This window comes from Littorina saxatilis, linkage group LG8, assembly GCF_037325665.1.
Source record: "Littorina saxatilis isolate snail1 linkage group LG8, US_GU_Lsax_2.0, whole genome shotgun sequence".
In the NCBI taxonomy this organism is placed as follows: Eukaryota; Metazoa; Mollusca; class Gastropoda; order Littorinimorpha; family Littorinidae; genus Littorina; species Littorina saxatilis.
Genome location: NC_090252.1, coordinates 7,601,320 through 7,620,842, shown reverse-complemented (window position 1 = coordinate 7,620,842; position 19,523 = coordinate 7,601,320). Strand labels below are relative to the sequence as shown.

Below are 19,523 nucleotides of genomic sequence, written 5' to 3'. Positions count from 1 at the left end.
TTTCTGTCCTCATACATTGTCACAAAGTTAATACACTAATCTATGTTTTCACGAATATCTTGGAAACATTCCACTACTTATCATCTACCGCTGAGAGGATCTTGATAAAACATTCAAAAAAACCATCTTGTTGTTTTTTCGTGTTATAAGTGAGGTCAGTTTTGCACACGATGCAAGCCAGTTAAAGACAAAATTCTTCCCATGTAAACTGTTCGGCTCATCATCTTACATTTGTTCCGGCTTTACATGGGATAAGACCACCCCCACCCCCACCCCCACCCCCCTTCACCCCACTTCGTCACTTTCATAAATCAACACCCGAACAAAATGTCTGCAGTGAGGTAGAATTTCGTTTCATGAATTTATATTCCCAAACGCTATCACTGGCTTCTTAAGAAATTACTCAATGCTCATTGCGCACATAGAATACCCAGGCTGTTCATTGTTTTATGAGACAAAGTGGAGAGGGGATCTCATCAAATGTAAAATACTGGACAGTCATGCAGATCTGAGATGGTGAGTGTATACTGTATAAGAAGGAGTGCACCTTTCATTGTGTTGTTTGAAACATACATTTGAAGGCTGTTGAGTTATTTTACCTGTCTCTGTAGCAGCTTCTGGATGTAGGAGGGTGGTGTGGGCTGCAGAGGTGATATCAGCTGATGAGACCGGATTGTTGGTCTTGGTAATTTGTGTTGGTTCCACTGGCGTCCCAGTGGTCACGAAGGACAATGTAAATTATGTAAATGAATACCAATACACGACTACTTCTTATCTACTACTCTGTGTTTGTGTGTCTCTGTGTGTCTCTGTTAGTGTTTATATACATGTGCATAGAGCTATTCTGGAGAACAAAAAATAGACCGATCTTCATGAAACTGTATAATACACATTCTCCACGATGATAGCCATTGTTTTTGTTCTATTTTTCATTCATATATTTTTGTAGGTCTTATCAGGCTTTTGGTGACAAATGAGGCGTCACTGTGACGACCTCATTTTGCAATAAATAAATTGAGATTTTGATCAAGATATAGTTGATTCAGTCCGGACTATGGGATTGCATTTCAGCTTGGAAGCTTAACAATCAATTAATTAGTTTCCTAATAGAAGTTGTCATTTAAATCCAAATTCACTAACAGCGTACAGAAGCAATTGCATGGTATTCCGTACCATTTCCTGAATCCAGAAACACACAGATATGTCATGTTTACTCCGAAACTGTGCTTAGAATTAAGGAAAATCGGTGAAAACAAATTAGGTACTAAGTTCGTATGCTTTGCCGAGACGAGTGCAATTCAGCTCGGTCTTTGGATTTTAGCTAGCCAAGCCCTTACTATATACATGTAGTCTCGGATTCTAACAAGAGATGCATTAGGCGAATGGTCGGTAAAATGCCTCAGGCGTATTTGTCTCTTGCGAGATACAGGTTAACAGCATGTCAGATATTTGTCAGTGTCAACGCTCAGTCTAACAGCGTTATCAGGACATGAAGAGTGGGAGCATGTCAGCTAGGTATCGGTCTGTGTCATCGTAAGTCGGACGACATAATGATTAACAGCATGTCAGATAGGCCTACCTGTCGGTGTCAATTAAGATTCAAGAATTAAAGCTTGTATAACTGATAATAATGATGTAAGCCTGAGATATTAACTACATAAACAGGTGCAAAGTTGTGCTAATTAATCTACACGAACTAATAATCCTAATAAGCAAATGGCATAATGGTTTTGTTAATTTATAATTGCCTTCCTGTGTCTATGTGTATAAAGTACGTTGATTGGGAAGGTTGCTCTTTACCATTCGCCACTATTCGTCTCTTGTTTTAACCATAGCAACATGTTCCTAATATTCGCAAGGAAGTCATATTCTTAACTTGTTTGCAACGTACTCGTAAATATTCGCAAGACATTCGTAATCATCGCAATGTATTCGTAACGCTCGCAAGGCATTCGCAAACATTCGTTATGCCTGTCTTACACTGTGCCGAATATCATTGCCAATATGGATTTGTATGCATGCACAATGATCAGTAGACATTTTCAAGCACTCGAAACCATTCGTAAGACATTTGCAAGTATTCGTAAGGCTTCGAATGGTCAATATTTGTCCTGTCTTGTTTTTGCCAAATACAACATGTTCATATACACATTTCTTGCGAATGTCTTACGAATGGTTGCGAGTGCTTGCAGATGTGTACAGATCATTGCGAATGCCTTCCGATCGCAACGAATACCCTTTCGATGATTACAAATGGCTTGCGAATTCTGAAGAATATGCTTTTCTTGCGGATATTGGGAGCATGTTGCTATTATTCGCAACAAGAGACGAATGGTGGCGAATGGTTAAGAACATTTACGAATGTCTTGCGACCATGTCCCGATCATTACGAATTATTGGCGAATTCTATTCGCAAAGGAAATTCGGCACAGCGTATAGAGCAGTGTTACGAACAATGCGAATAGCATAATCGCTTTATTCGTAAAGTGTTTGCAAGCACTCGCAACACTTGCAAGGCCACTCACAACGTTCGTAGTACATCCGCAAGACATTCGTATATGGATGTGCATGCATTTGCAATGATCGGTAAGGCTTCACATTTTCAACATATGTGTTCCTGTCCATGCGTCTCTTTTTTTGCCGAATACAACATGTTCATATTCGCCACAGTGTAAGACAGGCATGAGACAGGTCGTGATGCCTACTTCTCATTCAAAGCCAAGCATGCCGAGGAGTCACGTACGATTAAGAGCAGGCATAACGAGCCGCGAGTTGTCAGCAGTTGATGTTGTGCAGCAGTAAGACCGAGGAGGAACGAGTACAGTGAAGCTGCTTTCAAGTTCATTTGCAACATATCTATTGAGTAAAAATTATATGAAGAAAGGAGACAGACAGACAGAAATTCAGAGATAAAGAAAAAAAATACTGGCTTGCATACTTACCAAGTATGATATTCAGTGCTTTACGCTTAAATTGTCCTCCCGAAGAGCTCCAGACATAGGTGCCATTGACAGATTCGTCAACAGGAAGTACGAGGTGGTACATTGTACGATTGCCCTGAGGACAGCGGCACACACTGTCATTCTCTGGGAGGCATCCTGATGCGGTTTTCAAAAAGTAGCAAACAAACCTATGTTCTCCTTCTTTCGTAATTTTAAAAGGTTTCAAACTCTCTTGATGCTGGTCACAGCCAACGTTTAATTCAAAGGGAACATTTATATCAGAATAATTGTTCCAAATGATAACGCTGTCAGTGACTGTTGGAAAATGAACAATTGTACCTGCAATATGAAAGGATGAACAAGTTTAGGGCTTTAACTAATTGTTTTCTAATGTATAACTTTGCTAATATAGTCATTCACTCCCAAATGAAAGGAGAACAATTCTATTATGAAAAATTATTACAGGATGGAAAGCGTCGAAATTGTTGTACAAAATGGGAAGGTAAATTAGAAGTCGATATTGATTGGAAATTATGTTTTAAATATGTAACGAAAATTTCTGAAGTGAAACTTAAATGGTTTCAAATCCGAGTATTACATAGGATTTTGGTAACAAATGTGATATTAAAACAAATGGGAGTAGTAGAAAACGTGATCTGCCATTTATGCGGAGACGATAGAAATAGTATTCAACATTGTTTGTGGGCGTGTCAATATATACAGTCATTTTGGAATGATTTGTTAAACTATGTTAAAAATGAATGTCACAATGTTGAGAACATATTTGTTTGTGAAAAGTTTATTTTGTTTGGTATTGATCAATATTTCAAAAGTAGTACAGTTTTTAATATTATGGTATTAAATGCCAATTTTTTTTATTGATAAGTGTAAGTATGCAAAAGCTGTTCCTACGCTGGCTGCATGTAAAAGAGATCTGTAAAAAAAAAGGTACAGGGTGACCCCAAAAAAAGAGTACCCAAACAAAACGTCATAAATTGAACAAAAATAAAGCAATGTTCATAACATGTATTTACACACACAAGTAGCCTCTGCATGATTTGCACAGCAAATGCTCCAAATGTTAGCGTTCTAGCTTGTCTTTCAGGAAAGTTATGCTCATGTGCGGCGAGTTCAAGTTTGTTTGGGTACTCTTTTTGGGGGGTCACCCTGTATTTGGTAGAAGAATATCTAAGTAAAATTAATTTTACATATAATACATTTCTTCTGGAGTGGTAACCATTTCAACCTCTGATATTGTCAAATGATTGATTGTTTTTTTTCTGATTGAGTTTGTAAGGATGAAATTAGGTTTTGGAGTTAATATGAGGTTAAAGATGTTTTTTATTTTAGAATTGGACATAAACATTGTCTGTCTGTTTATTATTGCAGCAGCTTAGCAGAAACAGGACTCGGTGACGGTGGTTATGAGTAGTTTTACAAAATAATCAAATAGAAAGATAAGAAAGGAGACGAAGAGCTTGTTTACATAATATGTATTGAATATGGGCTGTCTGATTTATTGTGCTTTCCCCATGTTTTTGTTCTTGTATTTTTGAAGATGCATATAGCCAAGTGGCACACACACACACACACACACACACACACACACATAACACACACACACACACCACACATAACACACACACACATAACACACACACAAAACACACACAAACACACACACACATAACACACACACACACACACACATAACACACACACACATAACACACACACACACATAACACACACACACACATAACACACACACATAACACACACATAACACACACAAACACACATAACACACACACACACATATCACACACACACATATCACACACACACACACATAACACACACACACACACATATCACACACACATAACACACACACACACACATAACACACACACACACACATAACACACACACATAACACACAAACACACATAACACACACACACATAACACACACAAACACAAACACACATAACACACACACACACATAACACACACACACACATAACACACACACACACATATCACATAACACACACACACACATAACACACACATACACACATATCACACACACATATCACACACACATATCACACACACACATATCACACACACATATCACACACACATATCACACACATAACACACACACATAACACACACATATCACACACATAACACACACACACACACACACATATCACACACACACATATCACACACACACATATCACACACACACATATCACACACACATATCACACACACATATCACTTACACATATCACTTACACATATCACACACACATATCACACACACACACATATCACACACACATATCACACACACACACATATCACACACACATATCACACACACATATCACACACACACACACACACACACATATCACACACACATATCACACACATAACACACACACATACATAACGCACACATACACATACACACACACATAACACACACACATACATACATAACACACACTCACACACACACACATACATAACACACACACACACACACACACATAACACAAACACACATATATCACACACACATAACACACACACACATAACACACACACACCCATACACACACACACATTACACACGCATAACACACACACACATAGACACACACATGGCACACACATAACACACACACACACATAACACACACACACACATAACACACACACAAACACACACACGCACACACACACACGCACATAACACACACATATAACACACACACATACACACGCATAACACACACACACACACACACAAACATAACACACACACACACACACATATATATATATATATATACACACCTAACACACACACACACACACACACACACACACACACACACACACACACACACACACACACACACACACACAGTACAGAGCAACAAGTCGCGTAAGACGAAAATACAACATTTAGTCAAGCTGTCGAACTCACAGAATGAAACTGAACGCAATGCAATTTTTCAGCAAGACCGTATACTCGTAGCATCGTCAGTCCACCGCTTGTGGCAAAGGCAGTGAAATTGACAAGAAGAGCGGGGTAGCAGTTGCGCTGAGAAGGATAGCACGCTTTTCTGTACCTCTCTTCGTTTTAACTTTCTGAGCGTGTTTTTAATCCAAGCATATCATATCTATATGTTTTTGGAATCAGGAACCGACAAGGAATAAGATGAAAATGTTTTTAAATTGATTTCGAAAATTTAATTTTGATCATAATTTTTATATTTTTAATTTTCATAGCTTGTTTGTAATCCAAATATAACATATTTATATGTTTTTGGAATCAGGAAATGATGAAGAATAAGATGAAAGTACATTTGGATCGTTTTATACAAAAAATGTTTTTTTACAATTTTCAGATTTTTAATGACCAAAGTCATTCATTAATTTTTAAGCCACCAAGCTGAAATGCAATACCGACGTCCGGCCTTTGTCGAAGATTGCTTGGCCAAAATTTCAATCAGTTTGATTGAAAAATGAGGGTGTGACAGTGCCGCCTCAACTTTTACAAAAAGCCGGATATGACGTCACATTTATGAAAAAATGAAAAAAAGTCCAGGGATATCATTCCCAGGAACTCTCATGTAAAATTTCATAAAGATCGGTCCAGTAGTTTAGTCTGAATCGCTCTACACACACACACGCACAGACAGACAGACAGACAGACACACACACACACACACACACACACACACACACATACACCACGACCCTCGTCTCGATTCCCCCTCAAGTCAAGTCAAGTCAAGTCAAGTTTTATTCCGATAAAACCCCGTGAGGGTACATGGAAAATTAAAAAACACAATAAAAACACATTTCATTCAACACCAAATAAAAGGAACTAAAACAAAAAGAAATCAGACTATGTACAGAAAAGGGAGTTGAGGGGTGAGGGAGAGCAAAAACAATACAAGAAACAATTCAACAATAATAATAATAATAAATAATAATAATAATAATAATAATAATAATAATAATAATAATAATAATAATAATAATAATAATAAAACACACAAAGTAATTACATACATTTCTTTACTATGGGAAATGGGGGGAAGGGGGAGGGGGGGGGTGATGGGTGAGTTAACATAAGGACAAAGATACTATTACAAACAACACAAAACAGATAACGGAGTATAAAGCTAAAAGAGAATTAAATTTTACTCGCTTCTCAAACAGTCCATGACAAGTGTCATGAACTTTGCGAGTTTTAGCAATAAACTCTTTTTTGTAGTGGAAAAAAGCTCTCTGAATTTAACTGAATTGGGGCGGGCATAATAATAGCACCGTAACAACTGTTTTCTATAATTGGTAAAAAAAGGACATACAAAAATATAATGGAACTCTATGTTAAAACATTTAGTCAAAACTTGACTAAATGTAAAAAGCAACATGCAAGGAAGCAAATAGCTCAATAAAGAGAATTTACGGAAATGTACTTTGTAAACGAGTATGTCAGATAAGCAAAACAATGCATAATACACCAAGTCGTCTGGATTTTTTTAACAATTAGACATCATTTTTTTAAAGGTGAGCATTTTAACCATGTAAAAGGGTATTTTTTTTCTAGAGGAGTGTTTCACTTTACGTTCATTAAATGCGATGCATATCTGCTCTTTAAAGCATTCATGCTGTGACAGATTGCCACATAGTGTTCGTTAGAGAGTTCCAGAGACAGTCTCCTAAATAAGCTAATCTATACTTGAATAGGTGGACCTAAGGAAGAAAAGTGTTCAATTTCATAATATAGTGTTAGTTCTTCAACGTGAATTCTAAACAAATGGTTTTGAATACACATGCAGCCCCTCGAGGGACAATTTGAAAGCCTTTGCTATAATTCACCCTTTACGCAGTCTAACTCGGTGAGTATTGTTTGCTTGAGTAAGACTAGTTTCAGTGCTTGTTTCTGCAGTCTGAAAATAAAGGCAAGCAAATCCCAGACGGCAAGGCAAGCATAAAGAATGTACATCTGTCTTTTATGTGTTTGTGCAATGGGTCTCCCCCAGCTGCTTACTTAATCAATGAATGTTAATTCCCATGACTGTAATTATCTCAGTTTATTTCTTCCGAAGGCTGCACTGTAGCCGTTAGAGCCTTCTCTTCGATACTCTATTTCATTCGTTCCCGACAGCCATAGAGAGTGTTTCTGGTCTGTGTGAAATTAGTTGGTGCACATGGTAGGGCATCTAAGGATAAACCCGGTGTGATTGTAACAATCAGTATTAAATGTCGGCCTGCTTCATCGTCTATGACGAGGTTATTGGTCTAGTGATAGGTCAACACGATTCTTGCATGTTCATACTTGACGTCATCGTCCTCAAGCATACAATCCTCGGAATCTTACTCCTTCAAAGGCACGATGACATCCCTACACTTGCTGTCAATAATGTGGTGCCATTAACGTGGCCTTAAACATCCTATAAGGTGTATGCCGTTCTGTCACTGCTTTCAAAATGCAATTATCACCGTCTACCACCTCAGTTAATCAGCTTTTACCATACTGTGCCATTGTGACGTGTTTATCAAGTGACACAAATTAATGAGTTAAACGTGCATGTTGCCTAAGTGATCGACCCCTTTGTGAAAGTGAGCTATGCTAACGTCGAGGTTTACACATACGGATCTATTCTCATGTGAAACCAAAATGACACACTTTAGATATATACTATTATGTGTTAAGCAATGATAATTGATACATTGTTTTATAAAAGGTTGCTTACTTTAATTTGGGGCTTGACTTTATAACATTTGATAAGAGTCGAAAGTATCCAAGTGGGCGGCATCAACCAGCGCGAGGTGCACGCAAACTCCTGCAGTGTTACTTACATACCTCTTGACAATACATACAATGATTTGATTCTGTGCCATGGTCTATCTCAATAAGAAAACACTTGTTTCCGTGTGTGGGTGCATGAAACAAAAGTTGTCCAACTAATCTGGCAAGTTCAGTTGTTACTTTGGCGTTATCTTTGTATTTTTCAACACATTTTCGATACACAAGGCAGTCATATATACTGGATAAAACACGTGTATGTTTCCTGCATACAAACCTCGGACAAATACAGATGATGTAGATTATCGCTGTACTCACATTGTGTTGTATTGTTGCTAAAGGCAAATGCACCCATGACAACCATGAATATCCAGACTGAACAAACACAGAAAAGCGACATTGCCGATTAAGATGTTTGACGGCTGGCTGACGGGTTGCAGATGTTCTGTTGTGTGACACTTTCAGTCAAGTGAGTTCAAACTTGTTAAACAGATTGCAAGATGCTGGCGTTTCTTCATTAAAACGAAACAAACCTTTGTGATCAAATATAATTGAAATCCAATGAAGAAGTGTTGAACTGAGCCAAAGGATATATCAATATTTCCTTGTCTTGATTGTGGCATATATACGGGTCCAAACAGGACACTTTTCTAAGCAGCAGCTACTTGCTATCAATTTCACTTTAATATGGTGTTTGTCTAATGAGAGTTTTCCTTGTGTCGTCGTTTGTCCCTAGGTTGTTTTTGCATAAATAATTATGTGCATTCGGTTTTGAACAGAGAAAAGGAGGAGAGAGAGAGACAGATAGGCACAATGATGTATAGAGTACAGACAAACGGAACCACAGGGGGTTGGGCTGAAAGGACAAGTATAGACATGAGTGTAGCGTGGTATTATAAACACTCCCCGCCTCATCTTTCTCTCTCTCTCTCTCTCTCTCTCTCTCTCTCTTTATTTCTCTCTGTCTCTGTCTCCCTCTCTCTCGCGCTTTCTCTCTCTCTCTCTCTCTCTCTCTCTCTCTCTCTCTCTCTCCCTTAGACATCTCTCTCCTCTCTGTCAATCCCCCTCCCTCGCTCTCTCTCTCCCTCTCTCTTTCTGGCTGAGTTCGAGTTCACGGTGCTGTCAACACGTCTTTCGCATCGCTCCGGCAAATTAGTGAAATTATCGTTATTTTCAGCCAATAATGATCAAGTTTTAAAATGGCATGTGATATACAAGTGTACCGCGCTGCTGTTGGTCTTTTTGTGTCAGTTTTGGTGAACATTCTGACGAGATATGCGTGTAAAGCTGCAAAACGTGTGCGGGGTCTGAAGCTACACACAACAGCAGGCTTAGCCTACTCAGCGTGGCAAGTTTACTTGCCTTTCTCCTTATGGCTGGTGTTGAGCCGAACCCCGGCCCTGGTCAGTCAAGCGTGGCTACAGAAAGAAAGGAAAGTTCACGTGCCGTCAACACAAACGCTATTGTCAGCGGTATGAGTAACACAGAACAGTCGAGTGTCAGTGCAGGGATGTGTGAAACCAGGGACGATCGTTTATCTTTGGCTGTGGAAATGATGGCCGCTGCAATTAACGAACTTCAAACCTCACAGAAATCTCTCTCCTCTCTCATTGACACAAGACTGTTGGAGCTGGAGAACAAACTAACGAGTCGAGTGAGTCAAATCGCTGACCATTGTGACATTTTGCAGGCTGATGTGGATGCTATGTGTGAACAGTGTGACTCGGTCAAAGAAGATAACGCTGATACTGCAGACAACCAGAGCCGTCGAAATAACTTGTTGTTTTTCGGTATGGGCCCTGGGACTGGTGCGGAGCACAATGGCTGTGAAACAAATGTACGTGACTTTATCAAACACGAACTGCAGATTAGGGATATGATTCTGATCGATCAATCACGTCGGGTGGGTCACGCCATACTCGTAAAAATCCAATCGTACAAACAGAGGGCAGAAGTTCTATGGAGAGCGAAATCAAGGAAAAAGAAATCCAGTGTTTACGTTCGTGAGGACTTTTCCCAGAATGTGCAGAATAAGCGTAAACACCTTCAGCCCCTGCTGGGAACTCTCCGTGAAGACGGCAAGCAAGCATACATGAAGTTTGATAAAGTTGTGTGTGAAGGAACTGCGTACGTGTACAACACGCACAGCCAGACTATACAGCAACTCCCTCAGACAAAGAATAGCAGCTTTCGGGGCAACAGACCAGACCAGACGACGGGTAGTTCCAGAGACAACAGCGATGGCTACAACGACAGGGACAGCCCGAGGGACAGACGAGACGCTGTGCACCCATGCAGCCCGCGACCTGGCCAGCCACAATCGACGTCACGGTACCGCCTCAGGTGCCAGTCACAGTGCCAGCGCCGCTCCACGTTCCGGTGCCTGGTCCAGCTCTAACTTCAGTTCCAGCTCCCGTGCCGACACCGGTGCTTCAGTCGGTCACGGTGCCTGTTCCTCTTCCAGTTCCAGCATCTCCTCTGGTGGCGGTTCCAGCGAGCGTGCCAGTCACCATGCCAACCCCGATGGATTAGCCGGGGAGAGCGCAGCGCTCCCTGGTTCTCGTGATCGTGAAACACGGTCACATGCAGCGTCCAGAGGGACGGGCAGAGGTAGGGGTCGACCTACTGTTTCGTGGAGATAGGGATACGGCCGGCCCCAACCTTTAGTTTCTGCACAGTGTTTTAATGGACAGACAACTGACGACAGGTATGTGCACATGAGTGGTGAATGTATTAACGCTAGACGTGAGAGCAAAGACAACACAAGGGGGACTAACACTGATACAAGTATGAGTTCAAAATCAGACGAGTACAGGGGAAGGTTTCATGATCAGCGTTCCTGTCAAGCTAGTGATACATTTAGTGTAGGTAAAGCACTGTCTTTTTTGGTGTGGAACGTGGGAGGTCTTGCCTCTCAGCTTGGTGATACAGATTTGTCTGCCTATGTTGGAAAGTTTGATATTGTATGTTTTATTGAGACGTTTATTGATGACTCCTTTGATCTGTCCTTACACTTTAAAAATTACGTAAAATTTGTGTCTCCAGCTATCAAGCTCTTACATCAGGGTCGCAGGTCAGGGGGTATTGTCGTGATGTGTAAGAAAAACATAGCAAAGCACATTGAATTGGTTGATTCCTCACATGATCATATGCTAGTCTTGAAACTGTCAAAACATGTGTGTGGTGGTGATCGAGATACTGTTTTCGTGCCAGTATACGTGCCACCATGTGGGAGCCCTTATTACCAAAAGACAGACTCCTCGTGCCATCTAAATGAAGTGGAGCTATGTTTAAGTGATGTTTTAGAAATGACAAGTGATAGATACGCACAACATTTTTGACCTCCTTGATCAAGACTCGCAAGGTCATGACCATGACACGATTTCACATGGTAGAATGACTAAATGGGTTTGGTACAAAGCTTATCGATCTATGTGTATGCTTTGATATCAAAATCTTGAATGGTGTTTGCAATGCGGACAACTCGTGCAAGTTTACTTATATCTCCCATAGTGGTAACAGTGTGGTGGATTATTGTTTAGCCTCTGTTGACCTAGCCAATAACATTCACGATTTAACCATTGGCGACAGAATTGAATCAATGCATATGCCTGTGACCTTTGCGCTTGGGTTGAAAGTGAATCAGCGCCAGCCCCCTAAACAAGCACGTGTCTCAAAAGTTGTGTGGAACGATGCAAAAAAGAATGATTTTATTGAAAGTGTTAAATCAGACGATTTTAAAGCTAAGTTAAAGGAAGCGTGCGACATCATCAGCGCAGACATGGACGAGGGGCTGGAGATTTTTAACAAAGCAATGTTACAATCGGCAAAGTGCATGATCAAACAAGTCGGAGGTGACGCTGAAGGTAGAAGTGCGTCCTCATGGTTTGATATTGAATGTTTGGAAAAGAAGCGATCTGCGAGACGGTTGCTGAGAAGTTACCAAAGAATTAAAACAGAAGATAAAGAAGAAAAAGAGATAGCAAAGCAAAAGTCCGCTGAAGTCAGGAAGGAGTATAAAGATCTTCTTCGAACAAAGCGAACAGAGTACAGGTTAAAACACGTTCATAACGTATTGCTCTCTGCTGATAAACCAACAGAATTTTGGAAGGAAAAAAGGAAATGTAATAGAAAAGAGGTGCACTCCAACTCCGTACCAAAAGAGGCATGGTACAAACATTTCAAGGATGTTTTAAACACAGTTGAAGGTGAACCCGAAGACGATCAGTTGCCTGATACAGGTATCAGTGACGAAATTCTTGACAGTGAAATAACTGAAATTGAAATTAGTAAAGCAATCAGAAATTTGAAAAATGGACAGGAAAGCATAATTATGACATATGATTATACATTTACAGGGGTTTTGCATGAAAACATGGGATCACTATGTGAAAGAAATGCTTTGCATAGCGTTGGAGATGTCTGGCTTCAGCAAGGTGTTGGTGATTTTAATCGTTTTATAGCTGTATTCATACAACGATTATTTGATTGTATCCAGCAAGATTGGCACGACAGCATCATGAACACGGAGCGTTTTGAATTGCACTGTGATTCGCTCTTCAAACAGAACATCCTCACAGAAATGTAAATATACCATTATTCAACTGCGCTGTTTTCGTGACGCATATATGGGGGTCCTTCCACAAAGCTGTGTACCACAAGAGGGTTATGACTTTAGAGTAAGATTTCGGAATGTTTTTCTTGCTTCTCGAATGATATAAGGATATCAACAGACTGCAAATTGACCAAAGAGATAACGATAATAAAATCAAGAAGATCGCTATGTTGGTTAGTGTTTTATATGAAAGCAAACACAGAAAATGACGTCAAAATGGCGTTTTTTGTGTGACATTGCTTACATCTTGTTTTTAAGTATTCGTGTGGCTGCCAATAAAATGCGACCATGAACCCCCCGATATACATCTTCGTTGTCTTTTGTGCTAGTGTTACATATGCACTTAGCTGTTTTCCTCTACATATGTTTACAGTGTGCATTTGGATCGTTAAGAAATAACGGTTGCCTACGTAACATTTGGTTTCTAAAACCAACCGCGAACTACGTGAACATGTCTATAACTTCTGCACGCACGAATATGCGACTGTGTGTATTATCAGGCACAACTGATGTGTAGTGAACGTGTTAAAATGTGCGCCGTGTCAATTTGATCCGATTTGAATGTGATTTTGCCTTTCGCGTGTCCCCACTAAGCTTCGTTTCTATTTGTTCTGGTTAAGCTGGATCGTTAAAAATGATATTTGTCACTTATCAACGCATCAAACTTGGTGTTTCTTTCGCATGTAATGTTCTTCAACATCGCTGAAAGGTTTTTCCATAAAAAAAATCCATTCATTTTTGGAACGCAGCAGACGTGAAGCGTTTTATGAGTCGTTTCCAACGAGGGACGAATGTTACGTAGGCAACCTTTTGCGACTCTTCGCTCTTAAAGTTAATATTTTTTTAAAAGTTCGACATTTCAATGTTTTATTTTGTGATAGACGTGCTCGGTGTGTCTTTGTCAAGTCTTAGGCTATTCTTTGTAGTCTAGTCCTGTTCAAGTTGTAAGAGTTTAGGTAAAAAACCGTTGAATTTTCATCAAAATTGAAACAAACTCGACTATATTTTCTTTCGAAAAACGATAAATCGAAGAAAATCAGATTAAATGCTGTTGCGAAATAGAGAGAAAGAAATTCTGCGTTTGTGAAGCTGATTTCCTTGTTAGTGGGGATACAAAAAAGAGCAGTTCCTTCAAACTGCCTGGTGATACTTAGCTTATATATCCAGAAAGACTTGACTGGGCGAACCAAGCAGCCACATTTAGCATATCGGATATCAAATTAATTTCACTAGCTTACAGCATTTACCCTCCCCAACTCCTTAAAGAGCATTCTTTGTTAGAAATTGTGCGATTGTTCTTGCCAATCACACTTAGATTTATGGTATAGGATGAATAATGTCTCCGACAGGACCACTAAGAACAGATTGAATTATCGATCAAATATAACAAGAAGGCGCAATTGGTCAACTAGCTCTAAACAGTTGCTCATGTTGTTTATAATCTTTGCCATGTAGCTTTGAAATTAGCAGTTCATTGTTTTGGACATATACGCTGTGAAAACCCATACATTACATTGACTTTTTCGAAGCATGATCACAAAAATATGGTCGCAAAAATGAAGCGAATTAGCAGAAAAATAAAGTTTTTGAGGTAAAAATAATTGTGTCTGTTGGGTGGATAGTTTGTGTATTGTTCTGTTTCTGAGTTATTCCATTATTCAGATATAACACAATACAATACCAACGTGTTTAAGAAAGGAACACTGTGTGTCCGACGTATCTCGAAGACACAGCGAAGACACAGCAAATCTGCCTTGTGTTAAAAACAACGCACCTAAATCTAACCGGATTTCGAGTCGCATCAATGACGAAGTCACCAAAACCAAAAGAATTCCATTCATAACACAGTCATTCACAAGCCGGTTGATGACGCCAAGTCACGGACCAATCGAATCGTCACAGCACATGCTGACGTCAAGTGCGACGCGGCGCGAACATTTGCGATTTGTCGGCTGCTCCGTCATCCTGCTCAAGAGGAGAAACCGCAACAGTGTACATCTTGTTGCTACATGTTGACTCAATGTTATTTATTGACTCACACGAATGGATTTGTTTGTTACCTACTTCACACAGACGATGTTTGTTTGTTGGTTGACACAACCAAAAAATACGTTTTTGTTACCTATAACTAGTTCAATTTGTTTTTCCTGACTGCATTTTGTTCGGAATAAGCTCTAAATGTGAAGCAAATAAAACTTGTTACTATATACTATGGCTTTTTTTAATCTGTTTTGTGTGTTTGGATCCCATGTTACGTTAAACATGTGTGATGTTACACAACTTTCTGACCACCCCTTGTATCCAAAAAGCATAAACTTATCTTTTGTTTAGCATGGCAACGTGACATAATCCATTATGTCTATATCTTTTACATAAACCGTAAAAACAACCTATTCAGACACTTTCAAATTTCACGAAGCATGTCACGCTTTTGGTACACAGCTTTGTGGAAGGACCCATAACATATATGTATATATATACGTTCAGTTTCGGTTCGGTATATCACCAATTAACATTCACAGATGCCACTATAGAGTTGATTTTGTACCAAGCTTTTTGTTATGTCCTGTATGCAAAGAGGAAGTGGAAGATGAGAAACATATATTGTTTCTACGTTCAGGATAATGTGAATACAGAGGTGATGTTCAAATATTAACAGAAAATGTCCAGAGTGAAGACGTAAACAATGTTATGTCAGTTGATAACTAGGATTCAGTGGTAGAGGTGGCTATGTTTTTGTATCCCGTGTTTCAGAAAAGAACAAGTGTTTTCTTTCTTTCTTTATTTGGTGTTTAACGTCGTTTTCAACCACGAAGGTTATATCGCGACCAGGGAAAGGGGGGAGATGGGATAGGGGAAAGGGGGGGGGAGATGGGATAGAGCCACTTGTTAAGTGTTTCTTGTTCACAAAAGCACTAATCAAAAAATTGCTCCAGGGGCTTGCAACGTAGTACAATATATTACCTTACTGGGAGAATGCAAGTTTCCAGTACAAAGGACTAAACATTTCTTACATACTGCTTGACTAAAATCTTTACAAACATTGACTATATTCTATACAAGAACCACTTAACAAGGGTAAAAGGAGAAACAGAATCCGTTAGTCGCCTCATACGACATGCGGGGTGCAGAGAAATAAGGATGTGGAAAAGAAGACTTTTGGTAAGTGAAATAAAGGTGATGGATCCAGTCAGGTAGAAATAAGACAACAAGAAAAGAATGGGAAAACTGCAGGGAATAGTAGGGAGAGTTTTCTTGGAAGGAAATATAGGTGAAAGGACTGGTAAGGCAGAAATAAGACAAAAGAAGAGAAGAAACAGAACCGTTAGTCGCCTCTTACGACATGCTGGGTAGCATCGGGTAAATTCTTTCTAGTCCCAACCAATATGGGACTCCCCCTAACCCGCGGGGGGTAACAACAAGTGTTTTGGTCTACTGTCCCAATGTGTGATAAGAAGAACGAGCCAGTGGGACTTCATAATGGTTCCTGATTAGAGACACAGAGAAGTCAAAAAGTTTATTTACGTAAACACAGGGTTCATAGCGAAAGGGTGCTTGGGGTTTGGGTAATCGAACGATCAGCGATCATCAGTGTTCACATTGAGTTCAGTCCGTTACAAACACAATGCATCGTTCGGAAGCATCTAACTGGTATTCCAAGTCAGGAAATAACTGTTCCGTTTTAACAAGGTATTTTAAAATCGCGGTTTGTCACAAATAAAAATATGAATCTGTGTTCCCACGGCCTGTTTAGCTTCAAGACAAGAGTCAGCCTGGCATGGTACGGAGGTAGCAATGTAGACCTAAAAATCTGCAGTTAGTGTAACGATAAGCTAATGGTCTATGGGAGACAACTCCGTATCTGTGTTCATTACCATGTTTGATTGTTGCCCTTGGGGAGCTCTTGTGCAATAGAGAAGAATAAATACACTTCTACTTCTGCCCAACATATGGAACCGGTGTGGTCTCAATATCGTTGTACGAATCCATTGCTTGTTCACGCTCACATCCGCATCCAGACATGACAGACATACAAAGGAACAAGACATGGTGTCCAGAATGGAGTCAAGTACATAGTGAGTAGAGATGGCGTTCAAACCACCTGCAAACTTTGACTTTGTGAGACCGGCCGGTTGGGCAGAATGGCGCCAACGCTTCGGACGCTATCGAGTAGCATCAAAGTTGATGAAAGAAGATGGAGACATTCAGGTCAGTTCGCTTATCTATAGTATGGGTAATGAGGCATAGAACATGTTCTCGCAGTTTAACCCGAATGCAGAAGATAGCAAAAAATATGACGTAGTGCTGGGAAAGTTCAATGAGTACTTTCTACCAAAGAAAAACGTCATACATGAGCGCGCCAAATTTCACAGACGTGAACAGAAGGAAGAAGAGAGTGTCGAACAGTACATTGTACGAGCATTGTACGATCTATCTGAATACGCTGAGTTTGCTGAGAAAGAAACCACGATTCGAGATAGGTTAGTGCTTGGTGTTGTAGACAAAGAACTGTCACAAAAGCTACAACTAGAGAGTGATCTAGATCTTCAAAAAGCTATGAGGATTGCAAGACAGCACGAACAAGTGACTCAACAGCTCAAAGAACAGAGACAGTGTACTAGTGGTGCTACAGCTTCAGTTGATTCCACCAACAGAGACCAGAAATGGAAGTTCAAGAAACACGAAAACCCAAGACACACAGGTGCTTGGAATGACAAGAAGAAGTGTACCAAGTGTGGTACTGTACACAAAGACTCTGAGTGTCCGGCTAAAGGAAAGAAATGCCACAAGTGTAAAAAACTTTCACATTTTGCAAGGTGTTGCAAGTCCAAGACTGTTAGCCGAGTCAACTCTCAGAATGAAACTGAAACTAGTGGAAGTTCAAGCAAACCACAGGAATATTTCATTAACTCGGTGAATAATGATGAAAGTCCCTGGAGAGAGAACCTCACAGTGTGCGGTCAGCAGCTTACTTTCAAGATCGACACAGGTGCTGATGTCAACGTTATCAGTTCTAAGACATATCACAGTCTCAAAACACCACCCAAGTTGAAGAAAACAAAGCTGGTCCTGGAGGGAGACTTCAAGTTCTTGGACAGTTAGAGACCAAATTAGGTGATGTGTGTCTGACAGTGTTCGTCGTAAATCACGATACAGAGGGTTTACTCAGCAGAAAAAGGGCTACAGAGATGAACTTTGTGAAGCGAGTTTGCGAGATTTTCAGTTCAGTGAAGTGTGAACCTGTGCGCATTAAGCTCAAAGAGAATGCGGTTCCATACAGTGTGTCTACAGCTAGACGCGTCCCTATTCCTCTTTTAGGGAAGGTAGAGCAAGAACTGAAAAGAATGAAAGACAACGGTGTGATAGAAGAGGTGAAAGAACCAACAGAATGGGTGTCGCCTATGGTTCCAGTTGTCAAGCCGTCGGGAGATGTGAGAATCTGTGTGGATTTGAAGAAACTCAACCAGAACGTAGAAAGAGAACGTTTCATGATTCTGACAGTGGATGAAACCATTCAACGGCTGGAGGGTTCCAAGGTCTTCTCAAGATTAGACGCTCGTTCCGGATTCTGGCAAATTCCTCTTCATGAAGACAGTACCAAACTGACAACCTTCATAACGCCGTTTGGTAGATACTACATGAAAAGAGTACCTTTTGGTATCTCGTCAGCTCCAGAGATATTTCAAAGAATAATGACAGAGATACTCGGGGACATAGAGGGTGTTATCTGTTACTATGATGACATCATGCTACATTCCTCAACGAATGAAGAGCACGACAAGCTCTTGAAGCGAGTCTTCCAAAGACTGAAAGAGGTAGGCCTTGAGCTGAATGAAGACAAGTGCGAGTACAAGAAAACAGAACTGAAATTTCTTGGTCACGTGATCAGCGAGAATGGAGTGAGGCCAGATGAGAGCAAAGTTGAAGCGATCGTCAAGATGAAGGAGCCTGAGAACGTCGAAGAACTGAGACGTTACTTAGGTATGGTGAGCTACATGGGAAGGTATGTGCCACATCTTTACACTGTGCTACAGCCGCTGAACAGCCTGTTGGTCAAGGAAACAGCATGGTTGTGGGGAAACGCACAAGCTTCAGCGTTCACCAGAG

The 19,523-nt window shown here is 40.2% G+C and overlaps 1 protein-coding gene across 1 annotated transcript in view; it reads right to left on the bottom strand.

Annotated features, from left to right (window-relative positions):
• Nucleotides 1–3,279, bottom strand: part of LOC138974493 (uncharacterized) — a 4,778-nt gene extending 1,499 nt beyond the window's left edge. Inside the window, exons 1-2 of the mRNA XM_070347211.1 lie at nucleotides 2,943–3,279; nucleotides 600–704 (exon numbers count right to left, since the gene is read on the bottom strand). Of these exons, the coding sequence (XP_070203312.1) occupies nucleotides 600–704; nucleotides 2,943–3,045 (208 nt within the window). The 5' untranslated portion in view covers nucleotides 3,046–3,279. The remainder of the gene's footprint in view (nucleotides 1–599; nucleotides 705–2,942) is intronic.
• Between the last annotated feature and the right edge of the window lie 16,244 nt (nucleotides 3,280–19,523).